This window comes from Pelodiscus sinensis, chromosome 3 (assembly GCF_052426305.1).
Source record: "Pelodiscus sinensis isolate ZL-2025 chromosome 3, ASM5242630v1, whole genome shotgun sequence".
NCBI classification, from domain to species: Eukaryota; Metazoa; Chordata; order Testudines; family Trionychidae; genus Pelodiscus; species Pelodiscus sinensis.
In genome coordinates this window covers 80925333-80953229 of record NC_143054.1, presented here as the reverse complement: position 1 = coordinate 80953229, position 27897 = coordinate 80925333, and the positions used below count along the sequence as shown (strand labels likewise).

Here is a 27897-nt window from a genome sequence, read left to right as displayed (position 1 = left end):
GATTCAGACTATAACATGTTTAAAAAGGAAATCAGGAAATTAAACATTATTTCCCATGCAGCTCTAACTTAGCCCCATTTCTCTTTATTGGCATGAAGGTGGCAAAATCTGTTCCTATACTTTTATGAAGCAACTGTATTTTTCCAGCTCCTCCTTTCCTCTTTTCCCAAAGAAATAGTCTTATATTTGTGATTTTACAATTGGTTTGCAGTACAAGTGATAAAATCATAAGGAGAACTTCATATGAGTTTAACTTCATATGAAATTAAGATGGAAATCAGTATCTAATTTCTCTCTCATATTCCAGTGCCATCAGCTTCAAGTTTTAAAATGCCAGTATGTTCCTAAGTCGCTCCAAGAGTTGGGTCAATTAATATGTTTTGGCAATAAAATTCAAGTGAATGGCACTATCTAGAAGGAAATAGTGTCATAACTTTGTAAGGTGGTAACTGCATTTACCAGCAAGATATGGTAATTGAAAATCTACAATTTAAAGACAGAACTATGAATTTTCATCTCAGATTATTGCCCTCTATTTGGCAATGGTGAAGCCACTTCTGGAGTATTGTGTCTAGTTCCTCCTCCCCACTATAGAAATGTTGTGGGTAAATTAGACACAGCCAAGTAGAGGGCCACAAAATGATTAAGGGGCTGGGGATATATACCTTATGAGGAAAGGCTGAAGGAACTAAGCTTATTTAGTCAGCAGAAGAGAAGAGTGAGAGGGGATTTGATAGCAGCCTTCACCTACGTGAAAGGGGGTTCCAAAGACGTTGGAGCTAGGCTGTTTTCAGTGGCAGCAGATAACAGCAATGGTCTCAAGTTGCTGTGGAGAAAGTCTAGGTCGGATATTAGGATAAACTATTTCACTCGGAGGGTGGTGATGGGAGCACTGGAATGGTTGCCTTGAGAGGTGGTGGAATCTCCATCCTTAGAGGTTTTTAAGGCAAGGCTTGACAAAGCCATGGCTCGGATAATTTAGTTGGACTTGGTCCTGCTTTGAGCAAGGAGTTAGACTAGATAGCCACTTGATGTCTCTTTCAACTCTAATCTTCCATGATTCTATGAAATGGGTCCCAACTGTAAATTTCTGTTAGTCTCAGAAATCTGTTATCACTTATGTTTTCAAAGTACCCTTTACAAGGAAGTGGGCTGAAACCTTATATTTGAATAAAAAGATTCTCTTTTAGAAAGCCAAGTTTGCATCAGTTAACAGAGGGGTTCCTGCAAATGATTCCTCCAGCTCATCATTACAATAATAAACACATTTGTTTAAAGAATTCAACTACTGAAGTTTACATAGTAGTAGTCTAAATATCAGCACTTGATCAAAGTTGATTTGTGCCAATCTTTAAAGTTATCTAAGGGTGTGTCTAAACTACATGGCTCCATCAATGGAGCCATGTAGATTAGGCTGATCGGCAAAGGGAAATGAAGCCGCGATTTAAATAATCGCGGCTTCATTTAAATTTAAATGGCTGCCGCGCTGAGCCGACAAAGGGCTTATCAGCTGTTTGTCGACTCAGCGCGCAAGTCTGGACGCTCCTGCGCTGACCTGAAAGCCCTTTATCGACCTCCCTGTTATGTCTTGTAGGATGAGGTTTACCGGGGAGGTCGATAAAGGGCTTTCATGTCGGCAGGGGAGCGTCCAGACTGCCCCGATCTGCTGACAAACAGCTGATCGGCAGAGCAGGGCAGCCATTTAAATTTAAATGAAGCCGCGATTATTTAAATCGCAGCTTCATTTCCCTTTGCCGAACAAACAAATCTACATGGCTCCGTCGACGGAGCCATGTAGTTTAGACATATCCTATGAGTACAAAACTCTGGTGCTGAGAGATTTTAACTTCCATTAATTTGAAATTCAAATGTGATTACAGCAATATCAAATATCTCTCACCACTGCATTGCAGGCTCCTGCCTCCAGATGACTACCTCATTCTCAAAATATGGATGGGATTGCCGCTTTGCTGGCACTAATGCTTTCATACACCAGCCAATTTAGTTACATATAAGAATGCAAGAGACACTCTTAGTATCTCATATGTAATACAACAAATTAATGTAAGATTGAACCCGTTGGTAACACAGACAGTAAAATATTGCAAAGCAAACCACTATGCATAGAAAGAAGATAAAGCCCTTCTCTTGGTGTTTGTGCTTTCTGAGAGGTAAGATATCTCCTTAATCCCTCCTTTCCCATGAAGCTGATATAGCAGTTGAGGTATTAAAAGCTTTATCTAATTCTCAGTGAAGTCAATAGAAAGTCAATCGTTAGGTTCACTGTGAGTTGAAACGAGCTATGAAAGCATATTGCACCCATTTTTCTTACGACTCATTCCCCCAAGAAAGAAATATTTTCTGTCCTTAGAGTGACTGAATAATTTACTGCCATTTTAAAACTTGAAACTGATGGCAGAGAAGTGTCATAGTTTATTAAAACAGATGCATTGGAATATGTGAGAGAAATTAGATACCGATTTCCATCTTAATGTCACATGAAGTTAACCTCATAAGAACAGAATTGTACATACCACCCAAACATCTTGTTAAACTGTAATGTTGTGCCTTCAGACTGGAAGTGAAAAATCAGATCTAAAGCCTCGGGGGAAGCCGCCGCCGGAGCCCCTCCGCGGCTTTGCAAAGCCTCGGGGGAAGCCGGCGGCCGGGCATCCCAGGCACACCTGGGCTGCCCTGCCGCTGGAGCCCCTCCGCGGCTTTGCAAAGCCTCGGGGGAAGCCGGCGGTGGGGCATCCCAGGCTGCCCCGCCGCCTGTATACCCGGCGTATAAGACGACCCCCGATTTTTGGGGGATGTTTTTTAGCATCAAAAGTCGTCTTATATGCCGGAAAATACGGTAGTTAATTGAATGATTTTGTCTGGTGACCATGCTTTCAATATTTTAGAAGGCATAGATTTGATCCTGGCCTATGTGATTTACTTATATATTAAAAGAAGAAAATAAATTTTCTTAACTTTGAATAAATTGGTCATTGGACTGAATTAGTGGAATAAACTAAAACAAAAAAATTATTTCTGCACCTGCAGAAAAGGCTACTGATTTCAAAAGCTAGTTTAGCACTTCAGTAAACCAGGATGGTTCAGGTGCTTAAGTTAATGACTTTTTCCAATTCAGTGGTTTGACTTTCTTTGAAAGTTGGCAGCAAACATGTTGTTGCTTATTTCTTAAAGATTATGGTAAATTTAGATCTTAATGTAACTTGTCATTATTTCAGATTTACTTATATTTGTTTTTTAAATGTTTAATTTAAATTAGAAAATCTAATTTATATTTTTAAAAATCTGATTTTTTTAATAGTTGATTTTAATGGACTCTGCCTAGCGGTTAGGGAAATTAAGAAGTTGTAGTAGTATCTGCCAAGGAATATTTTAGAGCAGGTTACACAGAAGTTAAGGATTAGCATAGAGAAAATTCTGACCTACTTGGATTGCAATTCATGATGCCTTTTCTATCTTGTAAATCTGTGATTCTATAGAAAATGAAAGTTACAGTTTATCTATAATTTAATAAATAGTCTGAGGATATTTTTATAATATCTTGACATTTTGAAGGGAATCCAGCAAGAGGCATATGAGCTGCACATATTAAATAATATAATGACTGAAAGGCAACATAAAGTACTATCATATTGCTTAGTAATCCATTCCTTGAGCAAATGAAACATTAACCTGAAATTTTGAGTTTACAGTCTGTGTGTGTTTAAAAAAAAATAGAAGAAAAATCCACTTATTGTTGTAGCAACTTTCGTGAAGCCAGGAGGATAGAGAAATGTAGTTTCTCTGTTTAATCTATATCATAAAGACCCAGGATACTTGAAACCATCCCCCATGATACTTGAAACTAGCCTCATTCATAGGCTAATTCGTGAGGCTTCCAAAGTTTAACATGCCATACTGGAGCAGGTTTTCCAGCTCATTTTTGTCTCCAGAAGATGACTAGTTGAATATTATACATTGAGTGAAAGAAGTTAAACATCTCATGTAAGACTGAATGATTAAGTCTTTTCACTTGACTGTTATTATGTAAATACCGGGCTGCCCATGCTGCAGAAGGAGATAAAATCTTTAGAACAAAATATGTTAATTTCACACAATTATCTCTAACAATAAAATCAAAGCAAGACAACATCTGAGAATATTACCTAAATATGTATAGAAGTAATGGGATGAAATTAAGCTGATCATCATGAAAATGTCTGATAAGAGGTTGACTTGTAAAATGATGTTTCTCAAAGAAAGTGGAGAAATTTGGGATACTGAAAATTAACTGGAAAAAATAACACAAAGGCTGTGTCTACACTGGCATGAATTTCCGGAAATGCTTAAAACGGAATACTATTCCGTTTTCAGTTTTTCCAGAAAAGGAGCATCTACATTGGCAGGCTGCTTTTCCGGAAAAGCCCTTTTTCCAGAAAAGCGTCTGTGGCCAATGTAGACGCGCTTTTCCGGAAAAGACTACTGGTCTGTCTACACTGGCCCTTTTCCGGAACAGTGTTCTGGAATAAGGACTTATGCCCGAGCGGGAGCAGAATAGTTTTTCCGGAATAGCGGCTGATTTTGTACAGTAGAGCCTCGTTGCTTTTCCGGAAATTCAAGGGCCAGTGTAGACAGCTCGCAGCTTATTCCGGAAAAGCGGCTGATTTTCCGGAATAAGTGGCCCAGTGTAGACACAGCCACAGGATACTTATGAGAGTCATTGACAAGAAGTATTGTTGCATGGCCTAGATGATCTAACACTGTTTCATTATCTGTGACTTCTATAATTCTATAGGAAAATTGTTTTTCCTTTTTAAAGGGATCAGATACTCTTTAAGAATGTAGTCCACACAACATAGATGAAATTTTATTTTTTATCTTTTGATTCTATGAGCTTGAGTCTCTCTCATTAAAAATTATTTTTCTGGTGGTGCATAATTCAGCAGCCAGTATTTTTTCTGCACCCTTAAGCTCTTTGCTGGACTATTTTACATTTTAAGGGTGCTCAGCATTATGCAACTGTTGTAATACAGAACTCTATGATTGCTGTTAGTGGAGTTAGATCACACATAATCTATAGATTTATGTAATGCAAGTGAAACTGCTATTTAGGTAGATTTTATTTTGAATAGCATGTTAAGGTAACAGAACACAAAATCTTTTTGTATCAAATAAATGTTACTAGAATTTGCTTTCACTCAACTGATCTATTGTGCTGTTCATTAATGCACTTGCTATCAAGCTACTATAGATTACACTGTTGTTAAGTGGTTCCAGTATGCATTACCGTGCATGTATGAGTCTTTTTAATTGGTTGAGAGAGCTGTATTCTGTGTTCTTCTTTAGCTAAAATTTGGATCTTGCTCTTTTCATTTTATCTAATCTGCACTGCTTACCCAGACACATAAACTGTTATAATTTTTCCTTATCAGTATATTTGATTGTGTTGAAGGAACTGCATTCGAGAATCTATTAGGGATCTTATTTCAGTCTGTTCTTTTTGGAGAAATATGTTCTGGTTTTGATAATTACTTGAATGTCTTGAAGATTAAATTACCAGCAGAGATTGGGAGGGCTTCTGCTATAACTGAATATATTGCTATGCTGTATTAGATTGCCAAAGTCCAACTTCAGATAGAATATAGAAGAGTGTTTGTTAGATTTTGCTTGTAACCTAAAAAGTGGTGATGCAGTTATTCCATTTCTTGTGTGTGAAGTTACTGCATGTTTTAAATTATTGTAATGAATTTCCATGTGAGGTATTGTTTATGTACTGTGTAAAATAGAAATCAGGCTGATGGAATATGGTCAATTCACATGAATTATCTTCCGTCTTTTCTAGATATATGGGCAATTGGGTGTATATTTGCTGAGCTATTGACTTCAGAACCTATTTTTCACTGTCGTCAGGAAGACATCAAAACAAGCAATCCTTTTCATCACGATCAGCTAGATCGCATTTTTAGTGTAATGGGATTCCCAGCAGGTAATTTACGTTCAATAAAAGGTCATGAATAAACTCTTTGAGTTGGGTTTTGGCTTAAAGGAAATTACTAGCTCAATAGCTTTATGAAAGCTGGCAGCATGATGGATGTGGAGTCTCTGCCCAAGAAAGTAGTGGGACTTGTGGCATAACAATATGGAACAACTAACATAAAATGTCAGACAAATATTACAATGTATGTACATCATATTACTTAATCTGCACTTTAAACTGTCTAATCGCTTTATCTATTCCAAGATAAAGACTGGGAAGACATAAGGAAGATGCCAGAATATCCCACACTTCAAAAAGACTTTAGGAGAACAACGTAAGTGATTATACAACAGAAAGCCATTAATAACTGCTTGTAATAGATATACAGAACTCAGCGCTAGAGATCAGTTTAAATAATCTTATTCCAAAGTCAATACAAGACAGAATATTAGTTGGATTTTAAAAGAATGCTCGTGTCCATCTTTTAATGTTGGCATGAAGTTTTCTTGAGTAAGTCAGATTGTCCACTGCACTGGTAGACAAGGAAGGGAAATAGTGCAAGGAGCAACACAATCCAGAGCAAGGTACAGGCCGGGGTCCAGGAAATTAAGCACTGTTTTCAGCTCTGCCCTGGACTTTCTGGGTTACCTTTAGCACGCCTCTTGATGCCTCTGTGCATCGGTTTATATAAGACGAACCTTCTATGTCTGATTACTGTTAAAGTGAATGTTTGAGCTGAGGAAATGCAAAGACTTCATATGGCTCATGGCTCATGTTGGAAAAGGGGACAAAATTGTTTCTCTGCCAACTGAAGGGAATGGTTGCCACGGATTCTCAAATGGCAAATGATAATGCAGTGGCTACACTGTTGGAGCCATTGTGCCTATCTGGTAGAGTAGCTCCTAGTAGGATAGTGCAACTCTGCCCTCTCCACAGCATTTCTTACGGCTATGTGCTACTAACAAGACCTCAGCCATGTACCATCAAAATGGTGCATTTCATTGTACTACTGTACAAGCAGTTTAGAAAATACTGAATACTGAAATACTGAAAAGCAGGGACAAACATTCACACTTCAGAAATAGTGTGTATTGCAAGATACATATAAAATATTATTTCTGTTAACAAATTTAATACAAAATGTGTCCTTTGAACTACTATGCACTTTCTCTATTGCTTTGTGCAGTGCCATAAGCCTGCAATATGCTGTTTTTGAAATGTGTTTACAATTTTTCAGGTATGCCAATAGTAGCCTCATAAAATACATGGAGAAACACAAAGTCAAGCCTGACAGTAAAGTTTTTCTTTTGGTATGTACTTCACTGTGCTATTAAGGATTATTTTGCTTTGAAATATAATTGTAATATTAAAACTGTTTTATTTCTCTTTCCTGTACATTTTATATGAATTTTAAAAATATAAATGATAATTACAACCAGGACTTTCAAATTTGTTAACAAATTTGCCATTGTCTGGTATCTTTATATGTTATTAAGAAGCTTCTGCATTTCACCCCAGAATTGGCCGCTTTTCTGAGACTGGTGAAGTAATCCCTCTGCATAGTTATATCATATCTGTTTGTGAATTATGCATGTATTGGTGGGAGAGAGAGAGGGGGATCACCTGGCCTTTTAAAGGATAAATGCTCTCTTTAGTTCTTTGCTATTCAATATTAGGGATGTTAGATATTAGTTAATTGAATAGTCAAGTAACTACATTAATTTCTATCGGTTACTCGACTATTCTGTAGTCCATGGGGGTGGAGCTAGCAGCCAGTATGCTCCAGCCCCACTCCCAGAGAGCCCTCTACCACCCTGCACTGCTGCCTCTATATCAGAGGCAGCAGCACAGGGTGCCAGGTGGGAGCCAGTCTGTGAGGGGAACCAGTTTAAAAACCAGCACCCTGTGCAGACCGGCTGCCTGCCGCCCCACGCTGCTACCTCTGAAACAGAGGCAGCAGCACAGGGCGGCAGCAGCCCCTGTCCACGGTGGGAGGTACAAGCTCCCTGCGAACAGAGGCTGCTCTGCCACCCACAAAGCAGCCTTTGTCTGAGGTGATCCTGGGCCTGCTGCAGACAGAGACTGGTCTGGCAGCAGCCGGTCTACGGGGATTGGGGAGAGGGGGAGAAATGCAAGTAGTCAAGAAGATTAATCAATAAGCCTCGGATTATTGGTTAATCATATATTTGACAACTTGTTTACATCCCTATTTAATATAGAAAAGTCCAATAAAATCCTAAAAACCTTGCAAATTTACTCCAAAGCCAGTCTCTTGTGTTGGACATTTATCTGCAAGGGGCTGAGCAAATTACCTCCTTAATGTTATCATCAGTGAGAGAGAAAGATCAGGCATAAAATCTTTTGTGTCTCATTTAGGAGCAGAGTCTACCCTTGTACTACTAGTGTAGCTCATCTGCTCAGAGAATAGGCCGTAGGTGTGTACAAAATAGTAGCATAAAGACCATCTTTGCACTCTGATCTGGATGCAGCCTTTGTGTAGGCCCAGTCCCCATGCACTGAGTTACAGCTCCTTTAAAGCAGCATTTCCATAAATTGTTTACAAATAGCACCAAAGGTTAAGGCAGTGCAAAATTTTGGTCACACCCACTTTCCTCTATGCCTTTTCCCCCCACTATGCCAAAGTAGGGAGTGACATAAGAACTCTTATCCTATCTGCATGCTAGCCAGAAAATCACTCTTATATTGGGCTGATTCTTCATGCACGATTGCACTGAATTTAGAGCCACTTAATTTCACTAGTTCAAGATGGCACACACTGCACTGAAAAATCTAGCCCAGTTAGCTTTATTTATCATGTCAGCAAAACTTAGTTACAATATTTTCAGTTGATGTGCATTATAGAAGACAGAAGTGTGGCTGTGCATGAAATTCTTACTTTTGTTTCCTGAATGAGCCATTTGTAGTTTACCAGATTTTGACGTAAGTGGGGCATACAAGCCTTAGTTTGAAAAATAAGAGTTTCATAAGTTGTTTACTATTTGCAATGTTCCATTACACAGCTTCAAAAGCTTCTTACCATGGATCCTACGAAGAGAATTACCTCAGAGCAGGCTTTGCAGGATCCCTATTTCCAGGAGGATCCATTGCCTACATCAGAGTATGTCTCACGTTCTATACAATATCTTTTTTTTATTGTTAACTATTAATGTAGAGTGTATGGTGTAGAGCTTTATAGGAATACCAGTGATGTAAATCAACCAGTAGCAGAGAGAGCAGCAACTTTATACTTGCTGCACTCAGTAAAAGTAGGTAAATTGGGAAAGGGAGAAGTGATGGTTCTCAGAAAACTATTCTGAAATATTTATATAAATCTCTTGTAGACATGTCCTACGTAGACATTCAGCCAAGCTGTACATAATGTACTTAGTTCTGAACAATTACTTATCAGCCTCTCTTAACTTAGTCTACAGTCTCCCTCGGGCTGAGACCTTGAATTACGCTGGTTGAGGTAGTGTGACATGGTCAAATACATCTGCTGTTATGATAAGAATACCAAAAACACTTTCTCATATGACCTCAATCTAGTTTCTTACCATTAATTATAGACTGAGCTGGCAGCAGCATCTCACATAGTTAAGATTGCTGAACCATTTTCCATTATAACTTTACCAAACTTTAACAGTTTGGGCTGATATTTTCCATGCTGAGTCGCGTCTGCCTCTGGCTGTTTTTTATTTTCTTTTTTATTGAAAGTTTCACTTTAGCTGTATCTCTGAGAACAATGTTTAGGGAAAATATCATATTTTTCCAATAATAAAAATCCAGTTTTATATGGGACGCTCTAGTACCTCCATGTTTTGGATCAGGGACCAAAATTTGCCAAGATATTCTTCCTAGTGCCCGGGATGTGCTTTTTTGCTGTCTCCATGAAAATCTACCCAAAGCTGGCCAGGTTATAAGTATTTACAAAATTGCAATTCACAGATGCTTACTAGTAACTAGTGTTAGTTTGGCAGCTACATTCTCCAGATACACTATCTTTGTTGGGCATGCTCCATCCCAGCAGTGCCAAACTTCCTTTGCAATTGCTCTTCCCAGCTGCCAAGGAATGCAGTGGAACCAGGCATAGCAGGGACACTCACTCCTGTGTTCTCATTGCTCCCTCTGTTGGCCCTGAAATAGTAGGAGAATGAGGAAGACAGTGAGGGCTTCCACGGGTGTTTGGAAGGGAGGAGAGAGAGGTTGAGGATTCAGGAGGTGATAGGCTGAGGGGACAGAATGAAACTGTAGACACATGCCCTTCCGGAATATGAAGTAGAGCCCAAGATTTACCATTGTTGTGCCGTGAATGAGTAGTTGTGAAAATTACTGGTAAAATGTTTCAGCCGTAAGTGGCTGGTCCATATATAGAATAAGCAGGCTATTGCTGCCACTGGCTTGTTCATCATTAGCTCAAGTGGCAGAGCTCTCTGCTTATGGATCAGTTTAAATCCAGCCCTTTTCATGCTCCATGTGGCAGATCAAAATGGTTCCACGATAGAATGTTTTTTCAGTGTTCTAGAAAATTACAGCAGAAATACTTAAAGAACAAAAGAACATTTTGTTTGTCAGTCACGCCAAAGTTAGGAAATGCCAGACTTCAGGTTGCCCATGCAAGTTTAATTCAGCTCCCTTGTACACATGTTCTGCTACAGATTTTAATTACATTATTACATGCTGCTTTTCCACAGGATCCCTGCCTCATTCAGTGTTCAGGATAGGTATGTGCAGAGGCTGAACCAATATTCTGTAGAATGAGCTGCCTATAAGATCTCTGCCTTATTTGTTGTAGAAACAAAAGACAGGACTATGCAGCACTTTAAAGACTAACAAGATGACTTATTAGGTGATGAGCTTTTGTGGGCCAGACCCACTTCCTCAGATCAAATTGTGGAAGAAAATTGGCATGACCAAAGGGATACAATAAAAAAAACGAACACATATAAAACTGAGAAATCAGATTTTAGAACAGAGGGGGGATGAGGGCGGAGGTTAGTGTCTATGAGATGATATTAGGGGTGATAATTGGGGAAGCTATCTTTGTAATGGGTAAGATAATTAGCATCTTTGTTAAGGCCCATTCGTAAAGTGTCAAATAATTTGGAAGGTGTGCAGTGAAGGCGATTACAGGAAGAGAAAGGATGATTTAGGCCAGGGGTCAGCAACCTATGGCATGCATGCCATCAGTGGCACACAAGCTGATTTTCATTGGCACCTGGGCAGGAGCTCAGTCCCGCCCCTCCCCCCGCCCTGTGCATCAGGGAGTCTGCACTGCTGCTTGAGCGTCTCAGCCACCAGCACAGGCAGGGAGTTCAGCTGATTGGTGGAAAGGCAGGGCATTGTCAAGCAGCTGCTAAATGGAGCTGCTCCATGCTTGAAACAGAGTAGCGAGATAAGGTGGTGTTAATGGCTTAGATTTACAAACACCTAAGGAGACAGATAGGTGTCTAATGGGAATTGAATTTATTTTTCATTAAACTTTTAATGACAGTTAGATATCTGGGGTTTTCTGGAGTGCAAAGCAAGTTAGGCATGAATCTGCCTCTTCCAGCACCCAAATACCTCTGTATATCTGGCTCTAGAGCTTAAAAAAAAAAAAAGCTAAAGGCTCTTTTGGGAATTGTCAACAAAAGCATAACTCACGATTTTTCCCTGTCTTACCAGAACTGGCTGAAATATGAGGACCTGTTTTCACAGAGGGGAAAAACCATGTATTAACTTATAAATTCAATTTTCATTTCAAACTGTGATAAATGTACCTATTTTTTTATTTTTTCCCCTTTTTCAAAATGTCCTACATCTTTTTTATTTCCCCCCTCTGCCAAAGAAGTTAGTGAAATTTTTCCTTTACAAAAAGACCCTCCAAAAACTGGCGCTAACTAGTTATAAAAGACTTTGAAATTTCAGTTAGTGAAAAGGCATGACATTTTTTACACAAGGAACCATTTTGACTGTGTTGACAGTTTGGGATGAGACAGTTTTGTTTTAGAAAAGAGTCCTTTCCGGCTTCCTAAAAGAAAAAAAAAAAGCTTTAAAAATTTCAACCAGCTTAGTGTTGCACTCTGAAACTCAGGTGCACCTTCAGCTCCCCTTAGTGCTACCAGGAAGTGTGTATACTCCACACCTTACAGCAGTGCATTTGCAGACCTACGCTCAGCGCAGTAGCTCATATAAAGGTAGAATAGTGATAGAGATGTAGCCGTGTTAGTCTGGTGTAGCTGAAACAAAATACAGGACTATGTAGCACTTTAAAGACTAACAAGATGGTTTATTAGATGATGAGCTTTCGTGGGCCAGACCCACTTCCTCAGATCAAATAATGGAGGAAAATAGTCACAACCATATATACCAAAGGATACAATTTAAAAGAATGAACACACATGAAAAGGACAAATCACATTACAGAACAGAAGGGGGATGTAGGGGGGGGGGAAGGAAGGTGAATGCCAGTGAGTTAATGATATTAGAGGTGGGGAAGGGGAAATGTCTGTGAGTTAATAGTATTAAAGGTGATAATTGGGGAAGTTATCTTTGTAATGTGTAAGATAGTTGGGGTCTTTGTTAAGTCCCGTGCGGAGAGTGTCGAATTTTAGCATGAATGCCAGTTCAGAGGATTCCCTTTCAAGTGCAGATTGAATGTCTTCTGAAGTAGGATGCAGGTTAGCAGGTCATTGAGACTGTGTCCTTTCTGGTTGAAATGACAAGCAACTGTTTTTTCTTTGTGATCCTGTCTAATGTCTGTTTTGTGAGCATTGATTCTTTGGCGAAGGGTCTGAGACGTTTGTCCAATGTACATAGCAGACGGACACTTTCGGCACATGATAGCATAGATTATATTTCTGGAGGCGCAGGAATATGTATTCTTGATCTTGTAACTCACTTGGTTAGGCCCAATAATGGTGTCAGCAGAGTGAATATGTGGACAAAGCTGGCAGCGGGGTTTGTTGCAAGGGAAAGTACCAGGGTTGGTATTAGTGTGGTATGTCCTGTGGTTGTTGGTAAGAATCATCTTGAGGTTAGGTGGTTGTCTATAGGAGACTATGGGTCTGTCTCCCAGAGCTTCTTGGAGTTTAGTGTCCTGTTCCAGTATAGGCTGTAATCTATTGATAATATGTTGGACAGGTATAAGTTGGGAGCTGTAGGTGATGACAAGTGGTGTTCTATTGTTGGTTTTCTTGGGTCTGTCTTGTAGTAGATGGTTTCTAGGTATTCGTTTGGCTCTTTCAATTTGCTTTTTTATTTCTCCAGGTGGGTAGTTGAGGTTTATAAATGCTTGGTAGAGATCCTGAAGTTTCTGGTCTCTGTCTGTGGGATTAGAGCAGATGCGGTTGTATCGAAGGGCTTGGCTATAGATGATGGATCGTATGGTGTGTGCTGGATGTAAAGGTAGTGTGTGCCTGTCTTCTTGAGCTGCAACTTGCACTTCCAGCTGTAGTGTAGATGTACATTTGTGGGCTTACCTGAGCTCACTCAAGAAGTTGTGATGGAGCCAAGAATTAAGCCTGTGTATCCCAAAGTAAGAAAGAAAAAGATTCTTTCAACAGAATTTTTGTGGAGTGTTGCAGATATCTAAACCTCTGATCCTAATGTTTTTTTAAAATCCTGTGTTAATAAAATGGTAAGATCTGCATCTTTATTTATTAATTAAGCTCCTGTAAGTAGAACTATTACTGATTTTAAAAAGTATCAACAGCACACAGACCTGTAAACAGAAGAGAATAAGTTAAATCTCAGAACACCTCTTTGGAAAAGTTGCTGAGTTGCTCGTTTTAGGCAGCTGAATGATACCCTGGCCTAGAGAATTAGCTTCTGTTCTTGATTCTGCCAGGACGTTCCTATGTGCTGATGGGCAAGTCACTTACACCAAACTTTTCACAGTTGTCCACTAATTGTTTAATCCTCACTTAATGGGTGCCCAGCTTGAGATCCTGGGTTCTGATTTGCAAATGAGCTGAGTACTCAGAAATGCAACTGATGTCAGTGAGAGCTGATTTGAACATATAAACTCTATACACATGCCACTGGATCTCAAGTTGAGCAAATTCAGTGGACACTCAATAGTTTTGGCCTTAATACCTTGTGTCTCAGTTCCCCAGCTGATGGTAATGCTACCCTACCTTACAGGGGTGTTATACATATAATGAATTAATTTTTGTGAAGTATTCCTATGCCATAGGGATGAGCAGCATGGAAAAGTTCACAAGGAAATTAATAATTCTGTATTCCACACAGGAACTGGATGGTGTAATTGGATGGTGTAAATTACTCAGTGAAGAAGATAAAAATAAATATGAATGTCTGTCCATTCAAAGAGTGCTATCCATCCCATATACTTAGTGAGACAGGTGTAATGTGATAAAAATGGCATATGATCAAGTAATTAATATGTGTGTGCTGGGGCATGGCCACCGTTATTGTTCAATAGCCTAACATTTGAGTGCTTGTCTTCCCAACCTCAGCATTCTTTCAACATAGTGGGTTTTGTATACATTTATTTAATTGTGCCAACATGGTGTTGGGAGTTTTTCAGCCAGAAAGGCAATAAGAACCCTGTCCAGAAAACTTTATTATCCAAATAGAAAATATACAGATGCAGTGCAGGATGATTATTATTATTTATTATTTCATAGTGGTAGCACCTAGGAGTTCCAGTCATGGACTATAACCCCAATGTATAAAAAAGAGATCCCTGCCATGAAGAGCTTACAATGCAACCAAAGTCTGTGAGGGTATGTCTACACTACCCTCCTAATTCCACGAGGAGTACAGCTAGTTCGGATTAGAAGCCTAATCCGAACTAGCTACTCCGTGCCGCGTGTAGCCGCGCGGCACGGGGTTCGAACTGCCGGCATTTAAAAATGGCGCCGGCTGGCTTTATGCAAATGAAGCCTGGGAAATTCAAATCCCGGGCTTCATTTGCAATTGCGGTATGCCTACATTACCCTCCTATTTCGAATTAGGAGGGTAGTGTAGACATACCCTGAGTGATCAAGCAATGACATTGATCTCAAGTCTTGCTAGTCCTATGATATTTGTTTAGAGTTTGAAAAATATTTATTCTTTTGTTAACGATTAATTTGAGGAGAGTTGTAGGAATTAAAGGATTCTGTTATGGTTGCAGGGCAAGCTGCACATTTAGACTTCTTTTAGTCCTTCTCAAGTGGATACCTCTCTTGGGGAAGCAAGGGATCCTATAATCCTTAGACAGGATCTCTGGGGTGCAGGTTCTCTGTTCACCAACTTTTATAACACAGTAGGCTCCACTGTATTTGGTGTCTGTATGCCCTTTTCTTCGGGGAGACTATTACAATTACGAGGATCCAAATAAAGTGACTTAAAACACCTTCTTCAAGGCAAAGTTTTGTTAATTCACCTAAAGATGCATAATAATTAACACAAAAGATTAAAACAAAGAGGCCTGTTGTCTGGGCCCTTCTTTTCTTTTAAGGTTTGGGTAAGTTTTATTTACCCCAAAGACTCATTCTCCTGAGTTTGGAAAGAGAGATAGCCCTGCAAAGTTCTCTTTGTCAGGCAGATATCCATCTCCAGCAACTGTTGCCCATTCAACCCCCCATCTTTCCTAGGTTGGGCTTTTTATTGGATTAGTGTCCCCACTGATCCTAGACATTGCTAGCCAGGTTGGAGCCAAGGACTGGGCATTTCCATGTAATAGTTCCCTTTGTGTTCTCTTAATAACCCTTGGTATCCTCCCTGAAGGTATTGTTTGTTTTCTGTGTATTCCCCCGCCCCCCCAACAGCTTCTTTTGATTTCACTCCATGCAGCCAGACAAGCAGGTAAACTGAGGAATGTGCAATATTCATACAGCCATTCCCCCCACCCCCACTTTCCACAACCTCCTAAAAGAATAGAATGCTTAAAAAGGAACTTCCAGTGGAGGCATGATAGACAGGGAATGGATTCCAGAAGTAGGAGCCCTCATATAAGAAAGTACATGTTTTTCCTAGAGTAGGAAAAAAAAGAATTTAAACAAAATCTAATTTGCCATAATGATTTGCAACCCCACTTAACAATTAGCATAGGCCTAGGTTAACTCTTTTAATATCATGTTAAGTTGACTGTGTTGTAACACAGCTTCCTTCCTCTAAGATTCCACTCAATGACAAGAATTGCTGAAATTAAAATTGGTACATAATATTATCTGCTAATGTGCCTTTTCTCTCTGATACTGGTCTACGTCTACCTGGATTACAACAGCTGGAAACTTGATTTTAAAAGTATTAACCAGTGTGTATACTAAATACTAATTGGTATTTCAAATCATGTTAGCTGACTCAGTCTAAAGGCCCCAGATACTGACTTACTCCAATTCTCTAGAGATGAATAGCTAATACATTTAGGCCGGGCATGATACAAAAGCCATTGAAGTCAGTGGAAAGACTCCCATGACATTAATGGGCATTGGATCAAGCCCTCAAACCACTGTACCAATCAACTCCCAATTGACTTCTGTAAGACTTCTATTTGATTCACATATTAAAGTGAACAAATGCAGTGGTGGCACAGCAAATAATTGTGCTGTCATTTGTGCTCACTCACTTCTGCTATAATTCTAGAGGAAGGCAGCTTGACAACAGCAAATATAACAGAAGTCAAAATCAGTATATATCTACCAGTAGCTATATATCGGTAAGGTGTCTGTACGGTTTCACTTAGTAATTTGGAGTAAAAGTATATGAAATATTAAAAGAAAAAGCCCTGACATATACATAAGATTAAATAAATGAATGTCAGAAGTATGTATGTTTAGTGTGTCTTTGATTTGCTGTTTGATATATTTCAGTGTATTTGCTGGTTGCCAGATTCCTTATCCAAAACGAGAATTCCTCAATGAGGATGAACCTGAAGAGAAAGGAGATAAGGTACAGTAAAGGACACTTCTATTGCAAAATGTGAGAAAAAAGTTGTGATGCTACAAAGGGAAACTAACAGATCATGGAATCTTATCCAGGAATGTGTTTTGAAGCCGAGACTGTCCCAAAATTTTAACAGTACGTTAGAAAGTTTCACATTAATACATGGTAAATTATAGTAAATAAAATTGTTTGTATTTTTCCTATGCTTGGAAATTTATAGCAACTCAGACATCTTTATTTTTATGACATTACTATATGGGCAAAAACCCTAATGTGGACACAGTTATACTAGAAAGTCAGTGCTTTTGTTTGTTGTCATGGGCTGAACTGCATTTGTGCTTGTTCTGCGAGTCTCTATGTGGGTGTTCATGCCACCTTCGAATTGGCCACCAGCTACAGCAGCCCATGTTTTGTCAACTGTGCTGTCATTGCTACAGAGCAAGATGTGCCTTGCAGTCCCTCTCAAGTGCAAACTTCAGCTGACAGGTTTCACTACCTTCACCTCTCTTTGTGTGGAACCACACCATTCTATTGTGAAGTAGGTATGTGAAAGGTAAACCAGTTAACTGGCAATCCGCAGTGACCAGCAGCTAATTAAAGCGACTCAGAACAGCTCCTTCCAAAACGGTGTATTGTCAGTTCACCCAAAATAACAAAAGTGTGTGTGTATCTGACTTTAATTGGACTTAATCCTTTCTGTACAAGTTTAGGAATGTTCTATTCAATCTAGATAACTTCACCTCTGGGCTGGGAGAGAGAGAGACTATGTTGCTGCATTCTCTGCCACATTCAAAGTGTCTCACCTCTGGCACCTGCTAGCAGTTCCCCATCCCTTCCTTTCTCTACCCCGCACACTTTGAATTGTTTATGGTTCTTTCTCTGGCTTTGGCAAAGCAGTGTATCACTTTTATCTGGCACATGGGAAAAACATCTAAATTTAATTGCCCAGCCATTGTCCCTCTGAAGTGTTTACCCAGAACTTAGCTCTGACCATTGTTTTAGTCCCTGCTTGCTCTTCCTTACAAGCCCTTCTAAATTCAATACCATATAGTCACACAGAATAATATCAGGTAGGTAAACTAAGATATATATAATATTCAGAACAAAATAACAAACAGTTATAGCCCTCATTCTCCACACTGATATAACTTCACTTGGATAAATAGTGAAAAATTGTAATGGCAGAAACACTCTTTTGCTGATCTGAACTGCCATCTGCACTCACAGAGTTGCCACAATAGCAATACTGGCAAACTTTTCTAATGTAGACTAGGCCTGAAACTCTTTCAAAAGCAATAGGAACAATAGCTGCACTACACAGGTATCTCAAACCAGCTAGGTAAACTACATGCCTCACCTGTCCAAAGCCAGAAAAAAATGGAATTAATAACCCACACCCTCTACTGAGAGACAGATCATTAGGTCCGGTTGTGCGAGTTCTCACTTTTTGTTTTTCATGTAGTCCAGGTTTTAGTTTGGCAGCTGTGGGGTTTGTAGTGAAAATCGCTCGGGTCACACCAAAGCACCAATGTCCAAAAATCACCAAATGTCAAATAAATAATTGGGGGGGGGGGAGGAGACATTCAGTATTGTGACACAAATTAGATCTTAACAGTGGCAGTTCATTTGGATCTTTAATACTGGTTTGATGTACCTCTGTGAGATAAATAATTACTTTTTTTTTAAAAGTTAAACTTCATTAACTTTTAAAAAAACTGTAACAAGTTAGCTTATTGATCCTTCCAAATTAGAATCTTGTGTATGATTGTGTATGACAAATACAGGCAGTAGGATATATTTTTTTACTTCAGCAGACAAGGAAAAAGAGAGCCATAAGGTCTCTATGTAGATGCGAGACAGTATGAGTCTTTGTACAGTCTGAAATAAGTACATTCTTGCAAATTTCATCTGGCATGTAACTTGTGACGTGGTCGTGATGAATGGTAATCGATGTATACTTCAGTTTGAGGAAGCTAAATAGCTTGTGAATAGTCTTCCAAGAAGTTTGTGCTGAAAGCAAATGATTGCAATGACTTATGGGAAGTGAATTTATGTAAGCTTTTCATCAAGGTTTACCACATCTAAACTATGATAAATTGTATGGTTAAGCAGAGCCCTCACTCCCAGGACCCTGGGAGAACTGGAGTGTTATATTTTATAAAGTTTTAAGGAATCTATCAAAAAGTGCTCAAATATTTTGAGCAACATTTTAGGACTAGTTTATACTATGCGCATTCTCTCCCTTGCCCCCCAATGATCTAAGTTATGCAACTTCAGTTACGCAAATAGCATAGCTGAAGTCAACATACTTACCATAGAGTCTTCTATGCAGCAAGGTCAGCAGAGCCTGCTCTCCTGTCAACTCCGGCTACTCTTCTTGTCATGGTGGAGTCAACAGGGGAGGGCTCGGAAGTCGATTTATCGTGTCCAAGCAGATGTGATAAATCGGCTGCCATTGGATCGATCACTGAAGCATTAATCCACCATATAGTGAGGACAAGCCTTTAGAGTTTTTTTATTAGCTGGTGAAACTTAGACTGCAGTTAAGATGTGTTTTTGTTTATCTTCAGATAAAGTTTATATCTTATGTGAACAACATGTAAAAATGGTCACTATTGCAGTCCCATTGGCTGCATGGATGCTTGGTATTAAGAGCCTTCTTCAGTGCTAGATGATTCTGTTTCCTTACAGCTGAATATCTGTGGAACTCCTGCTTATAACACTCCAGGCTCCATTCTTTCAAGTCCTTATGTTTCTGCTCCCAGATCAGCAGTCTCCTTTGCTCTGCAGCTCCCACTCTCTGCACCCATATGTTCTGCTATTTTCTCTCTGATTTCTGGCTCTTTCCCCTTTCTTTTATTTGCAATCAGGTCCTGCTGCCTCTTTCAGTTATCTTGCTTTTTTCTCCCTGCCACCAGATCCTTCTTTCATCCCTTTCACTGCCAGAAAATGACAGTCTTCTACTCTGTCTGCTCTAACAAACCTCTCTTCCTCCTGCCACTACTAAGGATGTTAAGCAATAGTCGACTATTTGATAAACAAATGCTAATTGACTAGTAAATTCCCCCCCCCTGCTGCCTCTACAGGCAGCAAGGGGGGGGGGAGGAAGAGGGGATACTTCCTGTACCCAAGCTCCATGTGGCGCTGCCACTTTAAAATGCTGTGGCAACTTTTCAAAGGGGCAGAGCTGCACAGCTGATCCCAGGATCAGGTGTGTGGCACTGCCTCTTTGAACACCACCTTGGCATTTCAAAGCAGCACTGCAAGGAGCTGTCCCTGGGCTCTAAACGGCACTGCCCTTTTAAAGGTCAGTGTCGCATGGAGCCCTGGGTTAGCTCTGTGCCTCGGTGTTTCAAAGTGACAGTGACACGTGGAGCCCGGGGTCAGATGGGGACTCCCCAGCTGATCCCGGGCTCCATGCAGCATTTCAAAGCTGGTATGCTGCATGCAGCCCAGAGTCTGAGAGACTTCCTGTTGGCCCTGGGCTGCACGTGAGTTCTGCATTCCTCCAGCAGGGGCTCTTGTACATTTCAAAGGAGGAATGTGAAGTGCCTATTGACTAACTGAGTAGTAAATTAACCGATATTCAAAGGAGGAATGTGGAAGTGCCTATTGACTAGTCCAGTGCATCTCAACCTCTTTTAATAAAGTATCCCTCTTTTAAAAAAAAAATGACAAGTACCCCCAGTACCTACAGTTTTCAGACACACATTTTTTTTCTACCATTGCAACACATTTGTTTAAACAACTTAATCGTAGCTGGGTGAGCAATGAAATTTTTGGGTGTGTAAACTACAAAAATAATAAAACGCTGTAAAACTTAAAACAAAAATTCAGTTTTCTCCAAATTTCAGTTATGTTGATGTACCCCTGAGGCTTCTCTCGAGTTTCCCTAAGAGTACTCATACCACTGATTGAGAAACACTGGACTAATCGACTAGTAGATTAACTGATTTGTAGTAGTTCCTTCCATTCCTTCTCACTATTAAGCAGCTTATGTTCAGCAGGCAACGCATAGGAGTTGTTAGATTGTCATTCAAACTACTTTTTTTCTCTTAACACACTTTCTTTTTTAAAATGAACCATAAACAATTTTATTTTATTCTGAAATTTCAAATCCGAAATGTTTATGTATCTTGAAATTCACCCATCCCTTCTCAGTTCACAAATATCTATCTGCAGCAATAGCAGCATATTGAGGACTGATGTTTCACTTTCTTTGGCTTCCCACTGGGCTTTGTCTTGTGACTGGTTCTGAGCCCCAGTGTTCTGTAGGAGTGGCTAAAGTGTTTGTAACAGCAAACAGAAATAAATATTCCGAAAAAGTAACCATCCCCAGCTCTGCTTTTTCTTAGAATCAACAGCAGCAGAATCAGCATCAGCCACAAGCTGCACCCCAAGCAGCACCTCAGCAACAGCAGCAGCAACAGCAGAACAGTACCCAGACAAATGGGACTGCAGGAGGAGGTGGAACAGGAGGAGGAGGCACTGGGGCAGGACTCCAGCACAGCCAGGACTCCAGCCTCAATCAGGTGCCTCCAAATAAGAAACCACGCATAGGGCCTTCAGGCACTAACTCAGGCGGGCCTGTCATGCCTACAGATTATCAGGTACAGACTTTGATTGTTATTACTTTTGTTGGTTGTAGGAGTAAGGGGGAGTCAACTGAAGAAATTTCTTATTTTACAGTGAATTATTTCCACAGAATAAATGCACTTTAAGTGAAGTTCATTATAGTGGAATGATGCTTGCTCTAATATATTAGTACAATAGGGGACTTAATTCAGCTTCAATTTAGAAAACATTTCACTGTATCAAGTTCATTGTAGATGGATTTCACTCTTTGGTATTTAGGTTTCAAGAGTGATTCTTTTGTTCTTAGAATTTTAATATTCTTCTAAAACACATGCATAACTTCAGGCATGTGAGTAACCCCACTGAAGTCAGTGGGACGGTTTTCACATGCTGAAGTGATTTCCTGGATTTGACTCCCACACCCTTCCTCCTGACTACTGTCCAGAGCACCAGGGCTGGTGGCTCAGCAGCTGTGCTGCCCAGCCAGAGCTGTAGCCACGCTGCCCAGAACATCAGGGCTGGTGGCACCATGACCACACCACCCAGAAGCTGGGGGAGCTGAGGCTGCAGAAGAAGGGAGGCAGAAGAGAAGAGGGACCAGTTGCTAGCCACGCTGCCCGCGAGTTGAGCAAGGCTGTCCAGACTCCACAGGAGCTTGGGGGCCGGACTAAAGGGTCTGAAGACCAGATGTGGGCCATGGGCCGCAGTCTGCCCACTCTGCTCTCTAGCATAGTTCATTATGCTTCATGATTAAGCAGACACCTCTAAAGTGCTTCCTGTGAATAAATTTAACTGGGAGTGTTCAAATGAGAGGTTTGCGGGGTTACTTGCATTAAGCTGGTCTGTTGTTTCCCACTCTCAGTATGCTCTAACTACAGCAGTGTTAGACTATAGTCAGTGAAAACAATCTTTCTGTATCCTTTTTGATGTTGCATATTTGTCTTGTTTTACTAGAATTAGAATATTTTCCCACTGAATAAGCGACAAATGCATGAATACTGGGGGAGATCACAAACATTTCAAACAAGATTGCCCAGATACATATTTTCGTTTTTTAAATACACTTGAAAACAAAGCTTTGTTTCTTATCTTGAAATATTTTTGAAAATATGCCAGAACAAGAAGAGAATGGATACCACATGAAGTTACTTTTTTTGAAATTATTCTAAACGCAATTGCTGGATACTTTTAGTAAGGGCATCACCTTAATAAAAACTCATATCAACCCTTTTTAAACCTTTGTTTTTCCTCTAAAGCTGTTTTTTACTTCCTTAATTCACCAACCCCTCCTCTCCATTTCTAGTTTTCTTTCTTCAGAGTCATTTAATAGTAAGAACTCAGTCAGATTTCTTTCTTGAAAAGTTCCAGTTATTTGAGGTCTGGGAAAATCCCTATTTATGTCTAGCTTGTTCCGGCAACATTTTGAGAATTTTTGTGCTGCATTTGATTTTATTATTGATTCTGGGATATTTCAGAATATCTTGGCGTTCTAGGCAAGCTTCTCCATTACAGGATTTTTTGAAAAATTAAATATAGCTCTTTTGTTTGTTTTTTTGCAGGGCTTTTAGCCATTTGTTTTAGTGATCCTTCCCCTCCAGGCTTTATTTTGACCTCCTGTGCTGTTAATTTTTTGCATGTTTCCATTAACTCAGCAGTTAGTGTAATCTGATTATTCTTTTTAACACTTTTATTTGGCTAGTGCACCTTCTCTCTCTCCATTCTAACTGACTGTCTTAGATCCAGAATGGAATGTCTGCAATTTGTCCAAGCTTGGAGTCAAAACAGATTTTTTTTTCCGTTTTTTTTTTCTTTGGTGGAACTAAAGTAAGCATAACCTAGTTAAATGCATTGTTAGTCTAATGGCATTAATCTTCCTCTGTTAGATTTAATTTTAAATTAGAAGGAAAAAATGTTTTACTTTGGGGCTCACTTATCTTCTGAATTTAAATCCGTGGTAATCAATTGTTTATATTATTTAATCAGAGTCACTCTTCATTATTTTTAAGAATGACAACTGTAATTTTTTGTTTGCTTCTATGCACAGGCTTGTTTTTCTGACCCTTTCTTTGTTTCAGCACTCTACCCAGGTTCTTTATTCATCTTCTTAGTGGAGTCTTGATTTAAGGTTTATCACAACTGGTGACAGAGCATTTATTTTTGTTCTTTGTTGGATGCTGCCTGAACGTTAAAAGTTACAGAATCAGAGTTTTGTAAAACTAAACTCAGAGGGTACACAGGCATTTATTTGGTTTGAAAGCCAGATTTGATCACTTACACAGGACCATGATATATTTTACATGAAAAGAGCTAGGTATATTTTATACAATGTATATTATATGATATGTTACATTCTACCAGGTTTAACTTTTTATTGACAAGGAAACTGGAAGGAATGAACAGACTGAGTCACTATTTTATTGTGACTCTACAAAATACTGTACAGAGTCAAGTACAATATTTTGAAATTCTTAAAGTAGCTGATGTTTCTCCATTTTTCTGTAAAAAGTATTAAGAGTAATGAATAATAAAAAAAATTTCTGTTACAGGTTGCAAAACCTGGTTTCACAAGTTTGGCAATTTAAAGAACAAATTCACAGAATTAAATATTAGATTTTTCAGATATGCACTCAACGGCATCTCTGTAATGTCTTTGTTTTTAGTAGATGGAGCATCAGAATACGAATCAAGACTGGTTTTATTGGAATTTATCAACAAGTCTCTCCCCAGTCAGATGTTGGGCTTTCTTTTAAGTAATGTCCTCACTCTCTTATTCCATCTCTTCTGAAACTGAATACATTGTCTCTCTAGCACATCTAATTCCTCCCCTCAACCTCTATCTTAGGGTATGTCTACACTACCCCGCTAGTTCGAACTAGCGGGGTAATGTAGGCATACCGCACTTGCAAATGAAGCCCCGAGGAGTAACGGTAGTTCGAACTAGGAAGCCTAGTTCGAACTACCTAGTTCGTGCCGCGTGTAGCCGCGCGGCACGGGGTTCGAACCAGCCGGGATTTAAAAATGGCCGCGCCCGGCTTATGCAAATGAAGCCCGGGAAATTCAAATCCCGGGCTTCATTTGCAAGTGCGGTATGCCTACATTACCCCGCTAGTTCGAACTAGCAGGGTAGTGTAGACATACCCTCTGAGAATGGCGGTTTGGAGCTAGCAGTAATTTATATTGTTATTTAATCATTAGTGGCATATAAATAAATAAAATAGATATTAAGAATACATCATATATATCAGGTTAAGAAAAACTAAATATTAAAATTTGGGAATGGTGTCACTTACAATCCAAGACAATTTTTAGATTATTTTAACTGCTATCTTTTTACTTGCTTGTCAAACACATAGCACCATTTGAGTGCTATGTCGATAATAATTATTTAATTATCATACTGTTGGCCCTTGAAGAGTAATGTTGTTCAGTCACTTTCATCCAGCTCTTTGATTTGAATGAACCTGTTAAGAGTTGAAAAGCTCCCAGAATCATCCTTACATGCCATTTTAATTTCTTTTCCATCTTCTTTTTCTTTCAAGCACTCCAGTTCACGCCTGAGTTACCAAAGCAACATTCAGGGATCTTCTCAGACCCAGAGTACAATGGGCTATTCCACATCATCTCAACAGAGCTCTCAGTATCATCAGTCTCATCAGTCCCATCGGTACTGAGACCTAATAGACTATATTTAGAAAGGAATGGACTAAAAGGCAAAAGACTCCAGCAATATGAAGTTCCTAACAATGAGAAGAACCAAAAATGCAAACTGTGATACAAATTTAAAATTCACAATTTTAAAAGGAAAACTTTATTTACTGAAGATTTTGTTTTTCAATGACACTGTTCCTTCTTTATTGCCATAAAGGAGATTCTTGTGAAGTTGCCCCCCACACTTCCCTCGCATGTGTTCCATTGTGGTTACTATAATGAAACCGTCTGATCTGAACCCAGCACTTAACTTCTTTAACTTTTGGAATTTTTGAAGGATTCCTGGTGCACCTTTTTCATGCTGTAGTAATCGCCATAAATCTATCTTTTCAAATCTCTTTAATGGGATTTTAAAGTTTTAAAATCTTGAACTCCCAGGCTTTCAAGCTTGTATATAGTTAGTTTTATACTAGGCAAACCAGTTTAGCTATACAGGTATAATGCACCTTTTTAAAGCACTATGTTTTTTTTCACGGGATATTACTGTTTTCCTCATGGATGTCAAGAACAGCAAATTTTACTGTTCCAGAGTATTTTACTATTCTGTTTATATTATTCTAGTTTTCAGGCAAGGTCTTAGGAGGGAAAAACAAACAAACAAAAAACCAACCCAGGTCTCTGCAGCAGCTAATGTGCTTCATGGTACTGGAGTGAACACCAGACAAAAGATTGTGAATGTTTCTTAAATCTTTCTTATTGAATCCCATGCATATTATCCCCATGTTCAGAGTAGTGGTGGATAAAGCATTATTTCATACTACTTACATGAAAAGAAGATGCTTTCAGAGCGCCATCGGAACAGAGGAATGGAATGGAATGGAATGGAATGGACCGGATCATCATCTCTGGCAGGGCACCCAAATAGCCAGGAAAATATCTTTAGTGTCCTGTGATCTCAATAGAAGAGAGAATGCAGTTGAGGACTTATACTAATCCTCGTTTAAAAAAACAAAACAAAAACAGTTCTTTAATGTGTGTGGGAGCTCTATACATCTGGCGCCTCTGATGAAGTCCCCCTTTGTCGGTATCCCTGAATCAATTATCTAAATATAAAGATGATATAAATGTAAGGGATTATAAAACTAAAGCCAATAATTATCAAATTTTATGTAAGATCATCAAATTTGAGAAATTACTGTGTGTTTTGAAAGGCATGTTGAAAATTGTCCTCATTTTTCACATTTAATACGCAAATTCATTACTCTTCACATTTCTGAGATTAATTCCAGATTAGTTGTACAAGATGCGCTTGGTTGCACTTAAATGTTTCTTTTTCCCAAGAGCAAACACATTGTGATTGTGCCTAAAGACCGTAAGTGGATGGGTTACTGGCAATCTATCCCAGGTAAATAATTAGAGCTTGCAAGCATAATTGGAGGATCGTTGTCAACTTTTGGAGCCACAGTTATTTAGAGACACATAATGTATAATTTGGAGCAGCTCTGTTTTCCTTCAATATTTAGAAGTAAGGTTGACAATTCTGATTGCACTAAAACTGGAAAGACAGTCATGTACTTTAGAATGTTCCTTGCTGTATAAGCAGCACCAGTCTTTCTTTTAATTGACTTCTGGGGAAGAAGTTGAGAAAGGAGCAAATTATGTTTAAACAATGCATATTACGGACATTTACACTACACAGTGTGATATCATATTTAGTTGTGTTCTATCATGAATCCATGCAAGACTTTAGACCATTATACATTCCACACTAAAATTGTGTTAGATATTAGTCAGGTGGTAGATCTATTTGTGCTGAGGAGACTGTTTTTTCAACCCAGTTAGTCAAGAATAATTAAGTATTTTTACTGGCAGTGAGCTCCCACTAACCTTTTGATGCTTTATTTCTCTCACAAAAATGTTGTGTTTTTATGACCAGTTGAAAACCTGGTTTGGCTCCAGCAGCTGCCACAAGACCTTGCTCCATTTGCTGATGACACCAGGATTCTATGGAAAGCGACTCAAAATAGAATGGGCAAGAGGTGATAAAAACAAAATGAAGCAGTTTGAAGAAAAATATAAATTATTATTAGTACAAACCCATATTTATTAGTGATACTGCATATCCTCTGCTTCTGAGTAACTTAGAAGGAACTGATTTTAATTGTTAGTACATTTCTTTACCTGCTTGCAATGTATCTGAGCTCAAAATCTTTCCCCAGATGCAAGTCCCCACTTCTTAACAGTTTCAGTGGGAGTCCCATATCTATTTGAAGGAGAGTTTGGCCCCTGCCATACAAAAGCAGCATTGGATATTCTTGTGACTGGCTTCCAATATTCGGGTTACCAGGCTCTTGACATGCTGGTTGTTGTCTCTTCTTGTCTTCATATCCCTCTGTCTCCTCAAAATAGCATTGGCTATTGTAACATAATTATCTAACATTCGTCCCCCTCCTACCTCTTTTATTCATCATCAAATTATTGATGGTGGCAGGGGGACAAATCTGCTTGTAGTTATGCTGGTCTCTAGTAGTGCCAACAAAGCTTAATCATAGTGTAGGTCCAACTATGTGTGGAGTGCAAAGATACACAGCATTATAATGTACTTTATTGATTCAATGAGCTTCCATACCCTACAATGACTGCTATCACCATTGTCTAAACTGAATAGATATTTCTGTAATTGCTAGATCTAAATTGCTTGCTATGCTTTAGCCTCTTGCAGCTTCTGTGCACGTGCAAAGCTGAGCTAACTCATTTTTGCCTTCAGAATAAAAATAGAAAGGGGAATAAATAAAAGCAGTGGTTACTGCTTAAAAATGTTTACT

General features: G+C 39.2%; 1 protein-coding gene and 1 long non-coding RNA gene across 6 annotated transcripts in view; one reads left to right on the top strand and one right to left on the bottom strand.

Annotated features, from left to right (window-relative positions):
• LOC142827513 (uncharacterized) overlaps positions 1-26016 on the bottom strand; it is a 56781-nt gene extending 30765 nt beyond the window's left edge. For all 4 annotated transcript variants that reach the window (XR_012902196.2, XR_012902195.2, XR_012902194.2 and 1 more), the window contains exon 1: positions 25898-26016. This is a non-coding gene — a long non-coding RNA (uncharacterized LOC142827513). The remainder of the gene's footprint in view (positions 1-25897) is intronic.
• Positions 1-27111, top strand: part of CDK19 (cyclin dependent kinase 19) — a 185587-nt gene extending 158476 nt beyond the window's left edge. For both annotated transcript variants that reach the window (XM_075923110.2, XM_075923111.2), the window contains 7 exons: positions 5840-5983; positions 6239-6308; positions 7212-7284; positions 8995-9092; positions 16777-16855; positions 21205-21459; positions 24964-27111. In XM_075923110.2, coding sequence (XP_075779225.1) covers positions 5840-5983; positions 6239-6308; positions 7212-7284; positions 8995-9092; positions 16777-16855; positions 21205-21459; positions 24964-25095 — 851 coding nt within the window. In that variant the 3' untranslated portion in view covers positions 25096-27111. The remainder of the gene's footprint in view (positions 1-5839; positions 5984-6238; positions 6309-7211; positions 7285-8994; positions 9093-16776; positions 16856-21204; positions 21460-24963) is intronic.
• The last annotated feature ends 786 nt before the right edge of the window (positions 27112-27897 follow it).